The 22,962-nt window shown below is 38.8% G+C and overlaps 1 protein-coding gene across 3 annotated transcripts in view; it reads right to left on the bottom strand.

The window, feature by feature from the left end:
• Positions 1-10,167: 10,167 nt before the first annotated feature.
• The window catches only part of Prrx1 (paired related homeobox 1), a 67,700-nt gene continuing 54,905 nt past the window's right edge, over positions 10,168-22,962 (bottom strand). Inside the window, exons 3-5 of one of the 3 annotated variants that reach the window (XM_052737419.1) lie at positions 22,727-22,908; positions 19,017-19,088; positions 13,485-13,594 (exon numbers count right to left, since the gene is read on the bottom strand). In XM_052737419.1, the coding sequence (XP_052593379.1) occupies positions 19,034-19,088; positions 22,727-22,908 (237 nt within the window). In that variant the 3' untranslated portion in view covers positions 13,485-13,594; positions 19,017-19,033. The other 2 variants (XM_052737418.1, XM_052737420.1) reach the window with 2 other exon arrangements.

Genomic DNA, 22,962 nt, shown 5'->3' on the forward strand with positions numbered 1-22,962 from the left:
AGAGCTGGGAAATTACCAGTGCTGCAACCTCTTGTCTGCCTGGGGGACCTTGAGAGAAAATTTCATAAAACACCATTTCAAATGCTTCTTTGAAGCACTTAAGAAACTATTTCTGATACGCAGAAAATATTCTGTTACTGACATTGACTGTGTTTGTGAAACTCAAACAATGCCTTAGAGCAAGCTACAGGAAGAAATCTCTCCTTAGAAGTCTTAGGCTTCACACAATTCTTTCCAGATCCACCTTGTGGTATTATTGTGCAATTAAAATAACTGCTCCCCTTAGCCATCTGGCCTTAACAAGTTCTAATCTAAAGAGAATCTTTCCTGACCCGTATTGTGTTGATTCTATAGTCTTTGCTTGCCTATCACGCCTTTAAGTGGGTCGTTTTCTGCACCTCAAATTTGTCCAGAAGCTGAGAGAAATGGCTGGCCAAATACATTTGTTTAGAAAAGCCAATAGGGTACATTTTCCCATGTTCAAGGGAGAGCAACAATTTTGTATTTGTTGACTGCTGCCTGGATACCTTCTATATACACTACAGGGGAGAGCAAAGTTGAGTCACAGACATCCTTCAGGAGAGAGACTATGTCCCGCATATGGGATAATATCACCGGAGTGGGTTCTTTGATGCTCTCCAGCTCTTCCATCATGAGAGCCACATAAAAGCACATAAAAAAAAATTAGGTCTCACTTTGTAATTCTCCAAGGGAGAACCATGGCGGGAGAGGCCAGTGCAAGAGAAGGAGCACATGGAGTGTTGGAATTTGGCTCGAAGTTCTGGAATCTTCTCTCAAATCTCTGGAAAGTGTCAGCCCTCAAGATAGTTCATCTATGTTTCACAATTTACCTTTGTCATCATTCAAAGGGATTATTAAGTTTTTATTGATTTTTCAGTGTTTTACATATGGACACTCTATATGACAATGTTCAGATAACATCTAGGATTGAGGCCACCACTTAAATAAAATATAAAAACATGCATAAGACAAATAGTAATAACCCTGAACATTTTTATTCTTAGGCATTTTCAGAGCACTCTTTCCTACATTATCTGATTCCTGCTCACAGTTCTGAAAGGCATGTGTGACAGGGAAAAACAGCGTAGAGATTCCTCTATTCCTTGTGTTCTTGTTGAGGCCATTTCAAGTTTAACGAGAATATGATCGTGATAGAGAATCCCACGGGAAATTACCCAACTCTATTCTAGGAACCCAAGGTCAAGATGCCCCAGCTAACTTAGCTTCCGTTATACTGCCTGCTTATGCAAACTTCGTCCTCTAGCTAGTCACTTATCTTAACTTTTGTTAAACTGCTTGAATATGAGACCCCCTCCTCCCTGAAGCTGCCCAGCAAGATGCTCTCCCTAACACATGCATTGGTAACTATGACTCAAGAAGCCAAGCTATGGGGAGATCAAATGGTTTCCCTCCTATTTCAAGGGCTTTGGTTCTCAGGGCCCTCAGTCTCTACTGTACCCCAGTTACCCAAGCTGAGCATCAAAATAGCACAACTAAATGCATGCCCAGTAAATGCAGTTTGGGATAAATGACAGTGGCATAACAGAGCACGACACTAAGGAAAGAAATGTCTTCCACAGAGTGAGTGAAATTTCCATGATCAACATATGGCACTTGCTTTGAACTCTCCTTAGGTAGAATTCTTATAAAACAGTCTAGTGTGCAGCCAGAAAGTTGATTCCATGGCTTAAAATAAAAGCTGCTCTCATCAGCTAATGTTTGTCATGGTGTCTTTCATTTGAAAATGTGCTTCGCACATGTGAAGGCCTAATAAATGCTAGTTGATAATGACAATGAGGACTGATGAACTGAAATCGCCTTTGGCACTGAAGTTGTCAGCTTTCCCATGAGTAGCACATGATGAAGAATGCTGTGTCCCATTAGCAGCTTTCTGAATACTTGAGTCTATAAAAGTAACTTTTTGAACCCACTGTGATGGGGGGTCTGAGGGTTGATAACACAAGGCCATGTACACACAATGCCAATCATTCCGATGAAAACTGAAAAATTCAGTCAATCATCTGGGGATTTATCCACATGACACCAAACATCTGGATGACTGAGTGTTTCCAGTCCTCACTGGGATGGTGTCATGCAGCTTCAGACATCTACTATTTATGATCAGCAATATTGCAAGGTATATACAGTTTTACATAGCATGCTGAAAAAGGGAACATAGGAGCACATTTCATTTATTTCTTTTCTGGGCAACATTTGTAAAAAGACAGACATGTGACTACTCACCCTAAAGAACTCAGAGCCTAGTGGGAAAAGTAAAGCAGATTATGATGACACCTGAACAAAAGAACAAAGGAATTCAATGCAAAGATGAATTCTGGGAGTTTTCAAGGCTTCAAAGATGAGGTGGCATTTGACCAAGACTTCATACTTAAACAGAGTAAAGGTAGATGTTCTCAGTGGAAGAGGAAGTCAGCGGTGTGATTTATGTAAAGTCAAAGAGACACCCAGACACTCCAAAAATAAAAGGAGGAATTGAGAACAGAATGCAAGCACATTGACAGTATCTGTCTGCAACCTGAGTGTTAGAAGGTCAGACTTCACTCTCCCTTAGTTGCATGCTTTCCAAGAATCAAAAACTTCATGGGCAAACATGGCAGTCTTGCTCTGAGCCAATCCCTGCCTTTGCAGACCACAACCTGATTCCTGGGCTCCAGTGTTTCCTTCTCAAGTTGCCCTCCTTGAGTACCTGCAGAGGCCATTTCTCAAAGCCCCTGCTCCCAAAGGAAGATGCTGCTGCTTGCTGTACACACCAAGGGGCAGCTGTTTGTGGGCTGTGAGTGAGGGTGGGTGGGTGAGCTGGAGGCCCCTCACATCACACACTGAACAGGTAACAGGCGGAGAGGGTCAGCAGATGGCAGGACTGGTATTAGGATCCAGACATCTGCACCCCACTCCTGGAACCCATGATTTATAAATTGAAATGGAGCCTTGCAGGTTGTTATAAGGGCGGGATAATCAACACAGTGGTATGATGCATTTATTTCACAGATTGTTACTTTGTTTTACAGCATATCAGTATTTAAATGAAAGGAAGTAGGTCTCCATTGGTACTCTTTATGGAGTTCTATAAATGTTAGGGACAGTTTTATATTTGGGGAGGCTGGTCAGCGGTAGAGTAGGAAAGACTGGGATGAATGAGATTCTGGAAGGTCTCATATGGGCTTGATAGATAAATTCCTAAAAGAGATACATGAGCTGTTTGATGGCCCGAGTTCTTCCTTTCCCATCCCCCTCTGTTCCTGACAGAGAGCTCTTCCTTTTTCAAACTGTTATTCCAATTATTACCCATTGTATGAAATTGAACTCTTATATGTGGACTATATCTAACTACTTTATGAGTAATGATTATATCCCTCAACCTAGTAAGCTCTAATATTAGCTAACAAATATCTAGAATGTTTGTTTGTTTGTTTGTTTGTTTGAACTTCCATGGTTGTCTTAGATAGTGTTTGGGCAGAAGTTTTCCTAACAGCTTTTTAATGATTCGTTGTAAAAAAAAAAATTCAGTTGTACCATTGAACCATACTTCCTGCCAGTCTATCATATTCCTGTACCCCCTCCGGACTGGCTATAGAGTTTGCAAAACCTGATGAAAAATGAAAATGTGGAAACACTTGTTCAAAACTTATTCAGAATTTCAAGAAGGTGACAGATGAGTGTTACGGCAAGCCTGGGGCCTTCTGAGCACGGGGGCCCTCTGAGCACGGGGGCTGTGTGTGGCTGCACAGGTCTGCTTACCTTTACTCGTCTAAGGCAAGATGCCTTTCCTCCAGGCTTAGTTAGTGAACTCAGTGCAAACAGCCTTTTTACAATTTCAAAAAGCGTGGTCCAGCAGTAAATGAGATGATGCTAGATGGTACGCAGATGGACATTTGTTTAGTGTCATAGTTATGTACCAATGTGTTATGATATATGTAATAGTTATGGAAATGTGCCTTAGGGAAATATAATTTGTACATCAATCAATAATTTCATGTTTATTATTGTTTAGGACAAGGCTAAGTTACAAAATAGGCCAAATTAAAGAAAATATTAAGTAAATAAGAGTCCAGGTGGCAGGCAGATGTTGCACAAAGTACAAAATGGTGCTTAAATGACTCAAGTTCAGAAACACTGGGAATACTGGATGGTTAGGGTGTCCTGATGACCTTGAGTATTTGGTAGCATCCTTGGGCACTCCTGACCTCTCCTTTTCTGTTCTAGCTGATCCCCTTTTCATGTTTTGTCATTTAGTAAGTAGGACTTTGATTTGAGCAAAGAAAGGCCACCAAATCTGGAGCCTAGTTTAAAGCAGACCTGGAGAATCTCTCAGGTCTAAAACTCCACCCTCTATTCCCAGCACACTCTCCTGACCCTTTTCTATAGACTATAGAGACTCATTAGCCTAGGCAGAATGCTTGTAACCAACCACAAAGCTGGTCCCAGGCAGCCTTAGGCACATCCATCATTCTTTATTCTCTTTATTGTATTTAATATTGCTTGTTTGATAAATAGTATCTACTATTTACCCCCAATTACTATTCTTCTCCAAATTACACATGGGCACACAAAATTTAGTAAATATTGTTTATGATTAGTCTCTGGATTTGTATTCCTTATTTATCAAGAGTGTGTTAAATGGTGTAATGATATAAATGCTAACCTTAATTTGATCTGATCAGCAAATCCTGTAAGTGTTAGCATTTCCACTTTGTAAAAGAGTCTCGGGAGCCCAAATGGCTTCTCCAAGAACACCTAGGAGGCCTATCTCTAATTCCTCTGATTTCTATGTTCAAGATATTTTTCACTCTTCTTTGCTTGTGCACTGAACATCTGGGTCCTAGTGTTCCATTCTAGAATGGTGTTTCTCTCTAAATTCACTCAGGGCAACTGCTGCTTCAAATCAAAAGGTGTTAATCTTAGGGATTTAGAGAACAAGACATCAGAATTTCTGGGAACTCTCAGGAATTTGATGTCTTAAGTAATTCTTAATGTACTTTGAACCTTCTGTATACTCTTGGCTCATTAATGTAAATGTCTAAAATTATTTGTTTGATCAATTTTATTTATTATTCATATTCATTAATAATAATGTGAATATGTTTTGGGTAACATGAAAAACCCTGTAGCCTATAACTAATGTACAAATGCTGGAAAACACCGGAGTCCATTATTTGAAGGTCTCTGATATTCATATCACCTAACATGAATAGCAACAGTACAGATAATTACATGCTGCTATAAGCAATTTAAGCATCATTTTTTTACTTCCAAACTATTATTTCTTGAAACACTACTCAGAGAACATGACACAATATGTAATTAAACTTACTAGTATTTACTTTATTTGCAAGAATGACTCATTATGAGCTTCACATGGGTCCATGGACACACACTGGGACCATGGCAGTAGCTCCAAGCAGGGCTGGCACTATGATTCTTTCTCACTTCACATCCTCCAGTCCAGGTGCCTGAAGTGACGGTCTCAAACTCTTCAATGACATTGTTTCCTGAGATCCTTTAACTTAGCAACTCCTCTTTATTAAATTTAGTTCTCTCTAAAGATTGTACTTGTGATTCAAGATTAGAAAAAAAATCAGAATAACATTTTTAATGCTTGAAAGAAAAACCAATAGGAAACATTGCCTAAAATGGACAGCACTGTGGGCTCATGAGCATTTGAGTGGAGCAGTTAGGTCAAATTATTTGTGTTCCAAGAAAGAAAGAAAGCAACAATTAAATAAGGTTTTGAAGAGCACTGCCTTCTTTTCAGACTAAAGAACACTTGAAAACTTTACTAGATAAGGAGCATTATACATAGAATTAAAATTCATCCTGATCCTAGAAAGAATTATTACTAGGAGTTAATTGCAAGTTGCTTGTTTAGACTTTCTGTGGCTGTCAGGTTATTGCTAAGTGGAGGCCTCATAAACAAGAAGCTTCCTAACATGTCCCCTCCAGACCAAACGGACATGTGTTTCCCATTTCAACATTTCATTGCCCCAACTGAAAACAAATCAGCTGTGTCCTTGGGATCTTAAGGAGAGAAGGTTAGGATTTATTCCTGGACAAGCCTGAGGAAAACATTACCCTAATGGATGAAATGTGTTTGTACTAAAAACTTCTTAAAAGTGTTAAACTAGCCTTTCCCAACTTGAGCTCCTCTGCCTTGAAAAGAGTGAAAATTCAGGAAAATCCATTGGTGTTAGGCTGGCTTTGTCTTTATGTGAGGAATGATGCATAAACTTTGCTTTGGTTTAGATAAGCATCAAAAGTAGTCACTGTCTCCAGGGATTTTACACACACACACACACACACACACACACACACACACACACCTCTTCACCTTCACCAGTGTGGTCTAGAAATGCCATCCTTTCTTGGCTGTATACAGCAATCGAAACACACTTCCTGTTTTCTCAGGCCAAATTCCTCAATCAGTTCTATTTTATTTCCTCAAGAAAACTTTCTCTGATTTCTCAATGTTCAACGTGGTCAGCAAGAATGTCGGTTCTAGAAAGATTATTTGCCTTTCTGCACTGAAAATAATTATCTCCTTAGGTCTTCGAGCCTACTGTGGAGGAATTTTGGCTTCTTTTTATGGTTTTTACCCTGACAGAGCACAGGAAATAGGAAAATAGATTTATTTTCCTTGGCAAAATCAGGGGATGCTGGATTTAGCAATCTGAAGGTTTTTTAAGAGTTCAAGCTGGGCAGCACGACATGAAGCCACTCGAACTGGAGGTCAGATTCTCAAGTATAATTAGGGAAATTCACCACCATTAATAGTCTCCTTCTCAGTTCTGTGTGATAGGAATACCCAGCGAGCAGGGCAGTTGACTTTCCTGTTCCTCTTCTCCTCCCTTCTTTTTTTTCTTTTCCAAGTTTGATTTTTCCATGAAAAGATTTAAAATTTTAAAGAAATTTGAGAGTTGCAAAGTCCACAGTGTACCCACTATACTAAGGTGACAAGGAGCTGGTGACCTGCTCATGCTAATGTGATGTCTCCCTGGCTTTGAGAAAATAAAAGACTAGTGTAAAGGGGAAATTGGACATTTATCCTGTACAGGTGATTGGTACAAATTCAGAATGAAATGGAGAAGTCACTATTTCATCACTCAGATTTGTGAGACTCCACCTGGAGAGAATCCAATACCTAATCCTTACTTTAGGTCTCCAACCAGTCAGACTTGGATTTTTTAGTAGAGTACGTTTTAGTAGAATCATTTGAGGTTAGTCTGTGGTTGTATCTTCTGGCTTTCATATTTCATAGTATGAGGTCTATCTTTTTCATTTTTAAATCTTTTGAATGACTTCAGATTTCCTCACAATAACCATTTTTGGAATGTGGTGTGAGATCTTATTTGACAAGATAACTCACATTGATATGAAATATAAGCATATTATATCATACTGTGAAATCATACTGTATGTAATTTATACCAGCAGTATTGGCATCCAAGGAGAGATGTTATTTCACTTTCAGGAAATATCAAAATGAATATATGAGCAAATTCACCAAGATAAGCATATACATATCAATGATACGTCCTATATATATATATATATGTGTGTGTGTGTGTGTGTGTGTGTGTGTGTGTGTGTGTGTGTGTGTGTATTTTAAATCTAGATTCCATATTGTCAGAGAATGGTCCTGGAATAAGTTTGTGTGAGGAGAATTCTGTGTTCTTGTGAGAGCACTCAAGAAAAGAAGACAAGCCGGGCGGTGGTGGCGCACGCCTTTAATCCCAGCACTTGGGAGGCAGAGGCAGGAGGATCTCTGTGAGTTCGAGGCCAACCTGGTCTACAAACCGAGTTCCAGGAAAGGCTCAAAGCTACACAGAGAAACCCTGTCTCTAAAAACCAAAAAAAAAAAAAAGAAAGAAAGAAAAGAAAAGAAGACAAGAGTCTTGTGACCTCAGTTTCTTCAAAACCATGGGATTGTTCTTGGAACACGTTTTCATGCTCTCTCAGGTGTAGCGGATAGGAGTGAGTTGACTTCAGATTACTCGCTTTGCTTGCTGCTGTTATTCAATTAAATGTTTAAATGATCCTTTATATGCCTCTGTGGAAAAACATGATTTTACTACTTGCAGCTTATCCTTGTGACTGTATACAACTTGAACTCATGAGAACTTCACTCATGAGACCTTTCTTAACCCTCAGAGTATAAATTGTCTGGGGCTCTGAATAAAGTTGACTATTACATGAGACTTTAGTCCACCTCATTTATCGTCTCCTTTCTCCCAGGTCCTACCATCTCTAGAGTGGTGACACGCATTATAAGAGAAAATATGCAATATTATTGTGTTTAAAATAGTCAACAGCTCCACCTAGCTCCCTTCAAATGACATAATTTCACCCTTCACTGTAGATAAGTAAACCTCCACTGTGTACATTAATCACGTCTTTAAAATTCATTCTTCTGTTGGTGAGCATCCAGGCTGATTCCATATCTTGGTTACTGTAAATTACATGTTTACTGCAGTTGATATAAAAGTTCTCTTCTTAGTTTTAGTTTTTTGAGGAGCCTCCGTACTGATTTCCACCCTCCCCACCAAGGGTTCTCATCAGCAACTGTCACTTATTTTCTTGTCACTGAGAGGAGATGGCACCTCCGTGTAGTTTTCAGGTGTTTTCTGATGGTCAAGGATTAAGACATGCCTTGACAAAATAGTCTGAGATAATAAACAGGCTTGATTTCTCTCTTCTCAGATTCTTAGAAGCAGCCCTCCATAGCCCTCTCCCTGACTGTAGCTGTTCTTTAAAGCACAATATCTATTCCTGTGTTGAAACTACTCCCAAAAACCATTTACTAAAATGATTTATGTGTGACAGGACAATTTCTCATCTCGAAAAAAAACATTCATATTTGTATCCCAAGTTGTCATTTTAAACTTCTGACTATGCCCCTGACCTTGATACTCAGTTCTGCTTTTCATGTCCTTACTTACCGGGAGCTCCCGTTTGGAATTGGTAGCATCAAAGGTATATCTGAGACTGCATCAACCTTCCCCATGACTGAGCCTCTCTTTTTGCTGTTGATTTTGATGAAGTGTATCAATGATATACTCCCTGAGTCACCAGGGTTCAGTCGGTGTTATCTTTGACTCTCTTCCCTTCTTTCGGGGCCATCCTATTGAGTTTTCCCTTGGAAGACGCGCCCTAGTCACCATCTGCCATATGGCACCTCTGTCTTCCAGTGCTTGCTCAGCTTTAGTTCATCTTTGCCCTTTTGCAAGAAGTGTCCTGCCAAAATGGCAAGTTTGGGGATATTTTTTTTTCTCTTGCTTATAAACCATCCTTGCTTAAAACCCTTCTATGGGTCTCTATGGCCTGAAGAAAAGTTCATGTCTTTTGTTTGAAGTTAAAGGTCAACATCAAACTTCAGTGTTTTTTTTTTTCTACTTAGTTTAAAAATAAACTCTCCATCTTCCCGAGTTTCCTGAGCCCAGATTCCTCAAGGCTGCATCCCTGGCATCCCTGGCTCATTCCTTCCTGTCTCCTATTGTTGCCCCTTCTTCCTCTCTCCTCTTGTCCCACTCTAGCTCAGTGTTTTCTTTCTTCTTCTTCTGGAATTATTCTATGTACTCTAGCCGTCTAACAACTATTAACTGATTGTCTTGAATTGTTGCATAAAATGGTTTATTATCAAGTTGCCCTTTTGACCAGATTTTAATTGGTAAGAAAGCATCTTATTCCTCACCACATGGTTTTTCTGTTCTCTTTATTGTCACACGCCCACACTGTACACAATGGTTGCTTAAAATGCTTCATTTTGATATTATTAAAATAAAAGCTTGTGCCTTGTGTGAAGACTATTTGTCATATCGTATGTAGTACCGTGGGTACTAAAGGCATTGGTAAAATTGCTGAATTTTCATGAGAAATTCGGCCCTCATCTTCCCATTGTACATACAGATATTCCTTCTTCCTCCCACTACTATTTTTGCTTTTGAAGAATAATAGATTATTTTTTTCTTTTACAGGGTATAATATTGTACTTTGATAAAAAGTTCTCTTGCTTATAAACCATTCTTACCTTCACTTTTCTCATTGTCATCTTGAATCCAAGCAGTTCTTCATTTTGGAAGTTCAAAGTAAAAATAATCATCTGAGTCCAATATATATTATAACAAAAGATAATGTTGTATCCGTCTTTCATTTTATTGAAAAGAAATCATTTCTATTCTAGCACAAACAATGTATATTTTACATCATAAAGCAAGTTATAATTTACATATTACATTTCTTATGAGATCTTTATTACCATATGTCATTTAATTAGGTCATTACTTCTGGTTTAATTTAACCTGCCAAGTACTCTACTAATTAGCCTCTTGTTTGGAAAGGGATTGGGGCAATAGTAGTTTAATGCCTTCATCTGGGTATATTGATGGAGAGCAACAGGTGTATGCCTTGAGTCTGTGGCACTGAGACACTCCTCTGGCAGTTGACTTACAAGCTAGAAATCTATTCCTCCAAATTACTTGTTAAACTTATGTTTATTTAAAAAGTGGATCATATGAACAAAATTGAGAGCTAGTCTTTCAGGGATATATCCAGATAAGTGCTCAGATAAAGATGTTGTGGTGTGGGTCCACCAGCAGCAGGCATTCCCGTGACTAACTAGCATGGGTTATTCTATGAAATTCCTAGAAACTGCTGATTTGAAGCATCAGATAAGTCCTCCACCCACTTTCTCCTCTGAGTTTAAGGAATCGGGCTCTTTTGATGGCCACTGGAAATGGAGTCAGGATGAAGGATTCAAACAACTTTCTTATATGACTCTCTTCCAAGATTCTACCCTCCTTAGCAAAACCTTTTCATTTCTAATTTCTGTTCCTTGCCTATAATCCAAATCTTTTAGCTATTCTCTGCAAACTCTAAATCCCCGAAGTTTATCAGTCTGTTGGACTTGTACTCACTTTACAAATCAAAGGAAGTTTTTACAATAAGGTTGTACTGTTCCTTTGAAATGTGATAACGTACAGCAACCAACGGGGCAACTACATGAGTGGTAAGACTCCTTAAAACAAGCAGTGTGCGTTCAGCCAGACCACGGGACCTATTCTGAAAGAACTGCTTTAATAGTAGTTATTGAGAAGGTTCACTTCATGAGATCAAAGTACACAAGACGGTCTTCCTTCTTATTATCAAAGAAAGTACAAAATCACTTGAAATATATTTTCAGACCTGTGGCTGTTAACTGAAAAAATATCACCATTAACTCAATTAGGTATGCCAAGGGAAATACAAACGTGTACTAAAAGTGCATCGTATACCCCCAAATACTTTGCCTGTCACTCATATTACAAAGTTGACATATTTGGCCAAAACCAATCTGAAGCATTTTATTCACTGAGAAATATGGTTATTAGAACCAAGTTGTTGATGAGAATATAAGTTAAAAATATCTCTATACTTTGAGCCTTAAATTATTCTTTGGTCAAATGATGTGATTGTTGAGATATCTAAAAATATAAACCTATTTATTATTTCCAAATACAGGGTTGGGTTATATGTATGCACAGCCAGATATCATTTCCTGCTAGAAAACAAAGCTTCCAGATACTGTGTTAGTCCATGAACATTGTATGCTCTTAAAGTCCCTTTTCTCCCATGGCTACAAAGTGCTGGAAAAACAAAGAGGAAGGAAGGAAGGAAGGAAGGAAGGAAGGAAGGAAGGAAGGAAGGAAGGAAGGAAAAAAAAGAAAAGAAAAGAAAAGGGAAAGAAATCGAGCCAACGAACATAGCCTCACAGCATCCCTGTGAGGTATGTAAGAATTATTAAACCCATTTTATAATCAGGTAAACTAGACACAGTGTGGTAACATGGTTTGGTCAAGTCTACCAGGAAAGTTGACAAAGCATAACCGGGAACAAAGAGAAACAAAGAAATACCTGCCCTGCCTCCCACCCTACATACTAAACCTCACTTCAAAAATGCTAAAATATAAAAGTACAATTGTCCTTAATTTTTTATTGGAATTTAGAGAAAGCTTTAAGCACTTCACTTAAACGTTACTTGTTTTCATATTTCTGTGGAGTGGAGAAAGAGCAGATGGCTAACTATTCCCCTTCCCCACCCCCACACCATGCCTGATTTCTGGGTATATTTTCCGTGATATGTCAGACGATGTAGACTTTCCATCTAAGCTTAGGCTCCAAACCCAAGATCATTCTTATTCTGTCAAATAATTCCTAATCCCATTAAAGCCCTAATGTGAAAATGAAAGCTGTTCTCAAACAGTTTCCTAGCAAATTGCTCTTTGACCTTAATGAGAATTTTATATAGACTATGGAAAATAGCAAGATGCCACATTAATGTACCATTACTGTGTAGATAAGGAGAGTGGTGGTGGTGTAAAGTTTGCTTTTATAGTGTTTGAGAAACTGCAAACTCAAGCTTGCAATATTTTATATATATAATATATATAAATATACACAGAATATATAGATATATATATAAGTGTGCATCTGACCACCCCTAAGGCACCAAAGAGATAAAGGCTATGCCTTTCACAATTCAGCATTTATTTTCCTAAAAAAATTCTACAAAATATTCTACAAAATTTTCTCTTTTTCTCTAAAGCCAAAAGTACTTCTTCTACCAAAGAGCAAGTGACAGCAATTGTTCAAAAACAACAAAATCTTTAAGTTAGGATGTTTATTGTTTGGTTTGGATGAGGGACGGTGTTGATGGTGACATTATAATCTAGAGCTTAGAGCTTAAATCCACAGATTATCTCTAGATCTTAGAGCTTAGAGTGCACCAGACATGGCCAATCACATTGACTAAACAGGTCAGACACCAGAACATGTGTACATTTCTTATTCCTGAAGCTGATAGAAAAACCTTACTATGACAAACAGACATGGAGACAATGATACAGATTCTTCAGAAATACTTTGGATTTTCAAAATCTCCTAAAGGGACTTACTTAGAAGGAGACAGAGTAAGGCACTGAGGTCAAATTGGCTGCTGAGAAGTAATCTTTCACACACATATGTATGTATATGTGCATATACATGTGTGTGTGTGTGTGTGTGTGTGTGTGTGTGTGTGTGTGTGTGTGTGTGTGTTTCTTTGGCTGCTGCAGATTTTTTTTTATTCTTATACAGTTATAGGAATGGGTGGGCTGAGCCTCACTGAAGAAGCCTGGAGTATAATTAGCAAAGCATGGATAGAAGGAAAACACAATAAACACACACAGAAGCAAATGGTGATGATATCCGAGAGGAAGAAGGAACCACTGTTAACTAATTTTCATTTTGTTCCTCTCCTGCTTTTCTCCGCCATGGTCCCAATATTTTAGTTCTGGCTTTGTTTGTTTGCTTTAATTTTTTTCCAGCAGATGAAGAAATGACAGAACAGGATAGGTTTCTTATGGTTTTTGCTTTCTTCTTAGGCCTGTTTAATTATTTTTTTCCTCAGTTGACTGTTGGCACCTGGTTCCTCTGTAAACTATATTCCTTGGCCTTCAGTCTCAGGTTGGCAATGCTGTTGGCCATGTTGATACCCTGTGCAGGGCTATTGTTGGCACATGTGGCAGAATAAGTAGCCATGGCGCTGTAGGGACAAAGGAGAGAGCAGGGAGAACAACAGGCATTAGTTTCATAAAGCTGCAAGTCCATGCCCTGGGTGGAGATACTCTCAGGACAGGGGCAGGCAGGGCATTAAGGTGGATAGAGGACCTCTGGGGTCTCTGAGAGCCCCAGCTTTCAATTAGTCTAAGGTCCTTGGAAAAGGTGGCCATCTTTTACAGGGCATTGGGGAAGCAGAGGAAAACAAGATAGGGTAGGGAGAGGTATTTGCTGTGTTGAATACAGTAATGATTTATTTCTGAGGGAAGAGGATATTCTGCTCAAGTCAAATAGCAAGAGTTTCATCAGCTACTTAAACAGAGTCTAAACTCTCCTGCCTATACCAGACAGCCTGTGGAACCAGTGGAGCAGATCAGCAAGGGAGTGACACTAGACTGAAAGAATTTTGCTTCTTCAGTCTGGGGAAGTGACCTTCATTTCAATGCATTTTGGATAATTAACAATAACCATAAGGAATGATGTACTTGTAGAATTGGTTAAGCAACCCAACATACTCCTCTGGCATTGTGATTCACTGGACAGTAATAACAAACGTCAAATCAAGACTTTCCTATCAATGGGTCTTGATTTTTAAAGCTTCTCAAAAGTACTTGACTAGCACACACCACCTTTGGGGTGAGTCACTTTGGAGATTCTTAAAATTACAAAATAAACTTCCCAAGTTATAGTTTTACCATTCTTGATCTCAGATGTAACTGTTTCTCACTGTTTATATTGTTGAGAGAAACATGAACTAGTTTTGATTGTCATAGACTATAGTTAAGACCTTGACAAGAACTCATCATTGGTGGGTTTTTATTCAGGGCATCCACAAATCTCTTTTTTAAAGGAAAAGAAAATGGTGTGTAGATGTGGGTGCAAATGGCCTCTTTCTCTGTGTGAAATAGTTAAAACGAGACTTTTTGGACTAAGTGGAATGCTTCTAGCTGTTTCTAAGATTAGTAAAATCCCTTTCAACAAAGAGCTGAGATGAGACTTAGAATCGGGATGACATGCGCTTTTCCTGCCGCCCGCATTCCAGTGAAATTTTGTCAGCCACACAGGAGTTTGTGGTTCTGGGATCGGATGACAAGATCAGAAAGAAGGAAAAACTAAAGCTAGGGGGAATAGATCATTGGTGTTTAGCTGAGACAGCACAGAGTCAAGATTAGAGTTAAAACTCACAGTAGTCTATTTCACCTGAGAATCTAGCATCTACCAAGAAAAACACGAGTTAAAGAGATACACTAAGTTTCAGATCACTTACTCACCCTACAAAACAAACCTTTTAAAAACTTTATTACATGGGTATAAGTGACTGTGAGAATAAAGTCTACATTACAGCAGAAGTAAAAAGGCCCAAGGTTACAAAAGAATTCTACATGCTTACACTTCCTTTGTCTAGCTTTCCCTCTTACTGATCATTTCTGGGTAGATGGCCCTAAGTCTCCATCCCCAGACAAGGCTAGGTTCTCCTGTAGCACCCTGTATTTTTGCTTTACTCATTAATTTCATGTGTAATTAATAACTTGTTCAGTATTTGTCATTGTCATGTATAAGCTGCATAGGTCACCACATCTGCTTTCTCCATCACCATATCCTCAGGTAGAGCTGACACCACATCCAGCACATATTTGGTGTTCAATAAACTACTTACTGAATAAACAGCCATAGATAGATACACAGTGATTAAACTGATCTGTGCTCAGTGTCCCTGCCATCTGTAATCCTGCCGCAGAGATCTTTAAAAGGAATTCATTTATTCTGGAGAGCTAGTCATTTCTGTAAAATTTAACTTAATGGAAGGAAAGAGTCAGAAGGATGTGGCATAAGAGGGCATAATCATCGCGTATTCCTAGATCTATAAAGATGTCTTTTCATAGTAAAAAAAATGCATTAAAGCATAATAAAACAGACTGTTTTTATCAAGGTTCATCCAAGAGGCATAGGAGTCCTCAGTTAAAGCAGGCTTAAATTATGAATGAGTAAATGATAACAACAATCCACTAAGACAAGGACAAAAGCCAAATAGATATCATTTAAATTCTAGATGAATTACATGCTTCTATCTAATATCCTATCAGAAATCCACAGAGAAACCCTGTCTTGAAAAAACAAAAAACAAAATAAAACAAAAAATAGTAACTAAGAAAAGAGATAATAACCAGATTTGGGGAATATACCTAAATTATGGATTATCACAAAATGAAATTAGCCGTTCTCAACCAGGTTTCTATGAGAATATCAAGTCCTAAAGACAGTCTACAGTTATTAGCATTTTAAACACATGGAGCAGAAATTGTCATTACAGGGTGTCTGTGTTATTTGTTAAATACTGGGAAGAGAACTGAGTGACTTCTGAATATACAAGGCTAAAACTTCATGAGAGAACTTAAATAAAAAATGATCAATGTGAATTATAGATTGTTATGGAATGATTTTGCTTTTAGATACTTTGCCTATGTTTCTAAGAGAGTTGTTCTCCATCCTCTGAGATTCTGGGCAGCTATGTCCTACTTCATAGAGATTCACCTTTTCTGTGATAACTGAAAGTGTTCTATTTCCTCGCTGGAAAAAGGGATTTGGAACCTTGGGGAGCATGTATTCATTTTCTGAAGTTGTTGTTACTATTTTTCTGAATTTTCTACTATAGTGTTGGTATCCATTCTGCTATAGCACATTGTTTTGGCTACAATTATTTCATGGTCTGCTATCTATCTCATCTGATGTTCTAGCCGGAGTACTTTCTATGGTAACACATCTCTTAGACACACTGAGTTTCTCTCTAAGGTAGGTTGGCAGTAAGTAATATGAATCAATCTACTTTCTCACTCAAAACCAAATGAATAAGAATTAGGATAGTATCTTGCACAGGAGATTGAATATTCAGCAGGGCATTCAAGTGGCAGCCTGTACTAGCACAGCAGAGAACAGGTCTTTTTGCACTCTGTGGTTCTGCAATGATGAAAGCGACAGCTAGCAGTGATTCTGTGGCAATCTTATATGAAGTCCCTCAAGTTACAGGGCCAGAAGTTAAGAAAGCAGTTGATATTAACGAATGACATTTGCACTCCCTTGGGAAGCTGGGTAAGTGATACCAGTTTCACTTGATAAATGCTTAAGAAAGTCACTGATTTTCAAAGATTGAACAAACTTAGTATTGTAGCATTTGTTAGCTAAATATGAGACTATGAAGAACAGACACCATATAATCCCACAAATCAGAATTTCAATCATATTTTATACATTTTCCTCTGGGTGTTTGACATAGGTCTATTTTTACAGCTCAAGCTAAATGCGCAATATAGGCAAGCAATGGGCAGCTTTTTTTACATACCTACGACAAACATTATCAGTCAGAAGAGAGAGAAGTAACTACTGATGTCCCAAGAGTTGCTTAGTCATGCTTTCAACATAGCATTGGAAGGTGGAAGACTTGCTTGCTTAAGTGACAACAGATGCAGCAGAGCCTTGAATGGCTGCCAATCTAAGAGCCTATTCATGACCACCTGTTTTCTATGTCATGGAAACTTCTAAAACTCTGCTTTACGAAAAGAGAAAGAGCCCTTAAATATCTTCCCACCAGAGAGGCACCAGCGAAGGTAATTAATTGATTTCAACCAAATAATGGGTCATCTAGCCCATGTAAAATTACCACTTGTTCCTACACAGAATGAAACTTCTTGGAATGACAAAAAAAAAAAAAAGACAGAAATTCAGTAATGTGTATCAGTTAAACACAGGACAGCCACCAAAAGCCCAGTCAACTGACAGACATCTAAGTGCTTAGTCTCCCACTGGGTAAGAATCTCTTACTCCTGTAAGCAGGGAGCACATATGAGCTGAGAGTCCTGGGACCGAGTTTTCAAAGGTCGGTTAATATACCATTTCTGATGAATTTTTAACAAAGCTCTTTGAATCTGTAACCAAGAAACTGTGTTGCCAAATAAAGCACATGGAGACATTAGGGATGAGAAAGAGATGCTTGTCTTCCATCTGCTGACTCATCAAGTCTGCAGTGGGACTTCACAGAGCCAACATATTTTGAGAAGCATAAGGTTTTCCACTTCCTTATTTGGAGATTCCAAGCAGATGCAACCCAGCAGCATGCTAACCCCACTAACAGTTAGATAATTGTTTCCTCTGGAGACCAGTTCTACTTGATCTGAAAGGTGGTTTTTAAGGAAAACTGAGTGAAAATAATTACCAATACCAAGGAAGTATGGCAAATATTCTAAACGGTTTGACTTCTAATCACCCATAGTGTCAGTCCTATAAATCACAAAACAATTGAGGAGAAATGTTAATACTTGACTTGATCTTAAGTGCTATTTTCTGGTCAGTTTTTTTGAAAACAGGATGACAAACTGCTCAAAACATCAACCTAAAGATAATTATGACAGCCTAAGGAGTATGTGAATGGTCCTTAGCATCCAAGTTCCCATCCACTCTAGCTTGTCTTTCACAGGTCCTAGTTTGTGGTTTTCTGAACCCTGAAATACAGAGGTTGGAAGCCATCTCTTTGGCTTGTTCTTTTGCCAACATGAGAACAATGGAAGTATGCTTATTTCATCTAAAAAAAGTAAATTTCAGTTTCCCTAGGGAAATGTACTTCTAAAGTAAGATCTCCCAAATCCTTTGGCAATGTGCCTATGTAACTTAAATCATCATTTCTTACTTCTGCTTGAAATTTGGAAGTTGCGTTTTAAAATATATACTTGGTTTTTCTAAGTGGACACATGGGACCGCATTTCATTAGTAAGACGTTAGTTTCCATTGCCTGTTCTGTGATCCCCCTATAATGTTCAACTTCTCTTTCTAGAAACATCTTCCTACTGCCACATGATCTTTTGTGTTTCCCTTTTTCAGTATTGAACATGCCATATTGTTTATCCCTAGATTCTCAACTCCCTTGTGAGACATACAATAGGGAAATTATGTCTAGCTCAATTTTTCAATATAAGGCTACATAATAAATCAACTATGATATTATCCTGAGAAGCAACAGAGGCAGGACAATAATGGAGTCTGACCCCTGGCTCATACTCTGGGTGTCTAAAGGCTCCCTGGTCAAAGTCTGTCAAAGATGACCATCATGGGAATTACTTCAGAGTGGAACAAGAGAGATCAGAAGCCTAGCCTCACTCTAGACTGAATGGACCTGTCTTCATAGACACAGCCCGGTCATCCCAGAACAATCATGTTTGAAGCTGCTCTAGGCTGTCACACTTCCTTAGAAGGTGTGCTTTCTTACAGTTCTGAGTTCTAATTTCCCGCTTGGGGAAACTCCACTGCTTATATTTCTAAGACATCAGCCCCCAGTTTCTTTAAAAAACAACAAAAAAAAAACTAATTCCCCCTTAAGCCCTACCCCAAGAAGCCCCCCTCATCCCCATCTGACAAGTTACCTGTTCAGTGTCTTCCGTTAGAATCCGTTATGAAGCCCCTCGTGTAAACAACATCTTGGGAGGGACGAAGATCTATTTTTGAAAGTGTGAAAGGGAGAAATGAGCCAAATGCGTTGAGCAGATGTCAGCAGCACCATGACCAAGACCAACTGAGGGGAGGGGCACTATGAAAGAGCAATCAGCTGTTCTTTCCCTTGCCACTAGTTTTGAGTCCAGCCCTCCCTCTGTAAATGGCACTCCAGACCAGTACTACAGAGACAAGCCATTCACGAGCTACCTCTCAGAGGAACAAAGGTGTCTGGGGAAGGTTTCTTGGCTACTTCATCTCAAAGAATAGTATAGGATTTGGTTGATTTTTGCTACCCAAGAGGCATAACACTGTAAAGTAAGTTAGTGAGTCTTGATAATTTTAGTGTTTGTATGCATTTTCATTCTCATAATTTGCTTAAAGAAAATAATTCTCTTCTAAGAAGTGTGTTTATGTCCCAAGAAGCTTGCTTTAATTAGCTACAGGTAAATAAATAACAACCTCTACTAGGAAAGTAGTGTCCATGTTAGGAAATCCTTTGCTCCCTCTGGTACCTTAGTTGCCTGTCTGACATCATCATCTAGTGTCCTCAAGAGAATGGGTGAGGTCATACTGAGTTATAATTAGAGGGAGCCAAATGTCATTGCTTGCCAGGGACAATCCTGGTTTATACTCTTTGTCCTAATATAATTATTAGTATTCTAAAACCTTCCCAGTCCAGATGATATGTTATATGATCTTTACACTCAATAGCAAAGACATCCAACAAAAACAGGAGGAAGGGAGTTGGCCACTTCCCAGCCTGTGATCTGACCATAGGCAGATACCTGCTTTTATGACTGAAGTTGGAAAACCACACTCTCCGACAAAAGTGTCTACTCACTTTCCCGGGGTTCCATTATCAAACCACATAGGCCATCCCACTGGGATGCCAACACCCCAGAATAGAGACCCCAGCTGCAGACATGCTTTGCTGATCAAGAAAGAATGCTTGAACCAAGAAGCATTTAGGTAGTTTTCTGATCTTATACTTTTTAGTACATCCAATACAATACACTGTGAAATTTGAATAGAATAGGCTAGCCATGCAACCCTATGTGTTGGATAGAAACAGGGCCCAGAAGTACTGTTCTAACTCTGCTTACTGAAGATTTAAACCTGGGGAAGTGTTCAGTTTCCTCTTGTTTTGAACCAGGGCAAGGACAGAGCTATCACACAGGAGTGGTCTAAAAGGTTAACCAAGAGAAATGTCTTTTAATGAGTATCACATGTGAGGCAACTAGCTTGACATAATGGTACCAATAGCAACAACAACTATCATTTCCTTTGCTTTTCATCATTTGTTTTTCTTTTATATTTCCTTAACAACAATTATGTTTCCTAGCAAGGTTCAAAATGTAAAATCATAATATATTTGATTCTAAACATAGTCAAAAAATCCCCAAGTAACAGAAATTAACCAAATTATAAACACTTCGGTCAACATTAGGTCAAAGAAACATATCATTCATTAAACTGTTGCCTTAAACTTTGTTTTTCTATGTATTCTGGATATTAATTTATTCTTCATACAATGTATGAACAATCAGCTTCGGTATCACTTCACTTAGTTTTTTTTATAAACACTGTATGTAAGAGAAATATATGCATACCATGAAATAAGTAAAGGGAACTAGGTTATACAGTCTTAAGTGAAAAAAAGCACAATACAAAAAATATGTACACTAAGATTATTCCTAAATAAAATATTGAACTCTAGTCATAAAATGAACTAACTAGTTATGTCAAGATGTTGAAATTATGGGTGGATTTTGGAAATGTATCTAAAATTTCTATCATTTTTCAACTAAAATAGAGTATTTCCCAAAAGGCACACACGAATCACCATGTTACTAGTTTTCTGTTGGATGCAGACACCAGGGCTTGTCTATCTTTGGTTCAGGTGGCCTAATTCAGTGCTAGTTCAGGACAGATTTCATCTCCATTTGTGTAGTATGCTGTGTTTGGCTTCATGGATAGAGACCACATGGCAGCCATGTGGATTGTGAATAGCTGGGGGGTAAAAAAAAAAAATCCCAATGAAGACATAAGCAGAAAAAGGAGCAATACTTCCTGGTTACAAGCAAATTCAAACCAGAGATCTTAATGCAGCCGACCCTGAACTGCACCCATATCCCAAGGGGCTGGCTGAATCTGTAGACTGCCAGTAGTTGTAGGGAGAACAGGCCTCCCACTGACTTAAAATATTAAAGAATATGCTATTCCATAACAGCCTCCAAAATGTGTTCTTAGTAAGTTCCATGGGAGAAGCATCTAAATTTCAAGTAGGAAACATAGACATGACTGATCTTTCAAAGTCAGCCAGGATGGGGGCGATGAAGACCTAGAGCAGGAATAGGTCCCTCTCATTCTTCTAGACATGGGTTATCTATCATTGAGATCAGGTAAATTCAGGTTAATTTCATAAGAAATGTACCCAAAACTCCCAAATGCTCCTCTTATGGTATTTCTCTGAAGAAATTATTTGGACCAGAAAGACCATTTAGGTGAGGCTTTGAGATTTAATGACACCTACCAACTGTGGCAAAGTACTCATGTTTCCCAAATGTGCATTTCACATCTTTAGCTGGGCCCAATTTCCTGTAACCAGTTTTAAACCCCTCCTTAGGTCAAGAATTAGCTTTAAGAATAAAAAAATAAGCATGCGCATAGTTCTTCCATAGAAATCAGCCAGACAGAATATATAGCCTTGACCTGGTGGTGTCTCCCAGGTTTAAAGAAGAACACACAAGCCTGATCATATGCTAAGCACAGGAATCCTAGATGTGATTGCACCAACCTATGCTTTCTGAACAGCATCCTGGATGGAGGGTAAAAGTCTCCAAATAGAGACTGGAATTGTCCTCTGTAATTTTCTGTTTCAAACATTCCCTTTTTAATATAAAAGTTTAGTGTATTTTTTTTCTTATTTAAAGCATACCACACAGAGTGAGAGAGAAAGAAGCATACCACAGAGAGAGAAGAAGGAAAAAGAGAGTGGGATAAACATTGTAATATATAAGAATTACAAATAGACTAGGAAGGCATTTGGGGGTCTTAAGAAAGCCTTATCCATTACCAAAGAACTAGGGCCATGAAAGTGATTGAACTTTTCTGTTGCTGAGTTTTCCTCTCCTCCCTCCCTCCATGTCTCCCTCCTTCTCCCTCCCTTCACCCCTCCCTCCCTCCTTCCTTTCCTTTAAATTCAAAATCAGTTTTTTTGTGAAGAGTGCCTTTAGTCCTACAATTGGAGCATTACACATTGATTCTCTACTTGACCATAATACAGCAAATGTGTCCTAAATGGGATAGTTTTGTTTTAGAATGGTTCCAAGAGGGGCACTGGATACGGTTTTCAAAGGATCTGTTCTTTTATATTCTTTCCCAGTTTTGCAACCTTGGCAAGAATTCCTGAGTCCAAGAGGAGATTGCTGATGGTTGCCCCTCTCTCTTCTGCCCCAAACCCTGCTCCTGGGGCAACTAGCAATCTCCTGTAAAAATGTGGGGATGTCAGCAAGTTGAATGTCTCTGAAGAGGTTAACCCAGTAAGGAATGTCAACCAGCTGCAAAAGCAGCCTTGAGAGTGGTGGATGGCTGAGAAGCATGTGGAAGTGGAGCAAGGGACAGTGGGCCAGTCATTCACCTGTACGGAGAGGCTGTCCCCCAGGAGAGATAATCGGTGGGTCTAGGAGCAGGGCGAGGTACTATGGGCTGCTCCACAGCAGTCACATCTCCTGAGTAGGACTTGAGGAGGGAAGCATTTTTATTGGCCAGCATCGCTCTCTCATTCCGGCGGAACTTGGCTCTTCGGTTCTGAAACCACACCTAGAATATTATTGAGAGGGGAGAAAGATAGAAAGAGGGAGAGGAAAAACAAAG

The sequence above is a fragment of the Peromyscus californicus genome, unplaced genomic scaffold (genome assembly GCF_007827085.1).
Source record: "Peromyscus californicus insignis strain IS unplaced genomic scaffold, ASM782708v3 Scaffold_14__1_contigs__length_90479793_seg_2, whole genome shotgun sequence".
Classification (NCBI taxonomy): domain Eukaryota; kingdom Metazoa; phylum Chordata; class Mammalia; order Rodentia; family Cricetidae; genus Peromyscus; species Peromyscus californicus.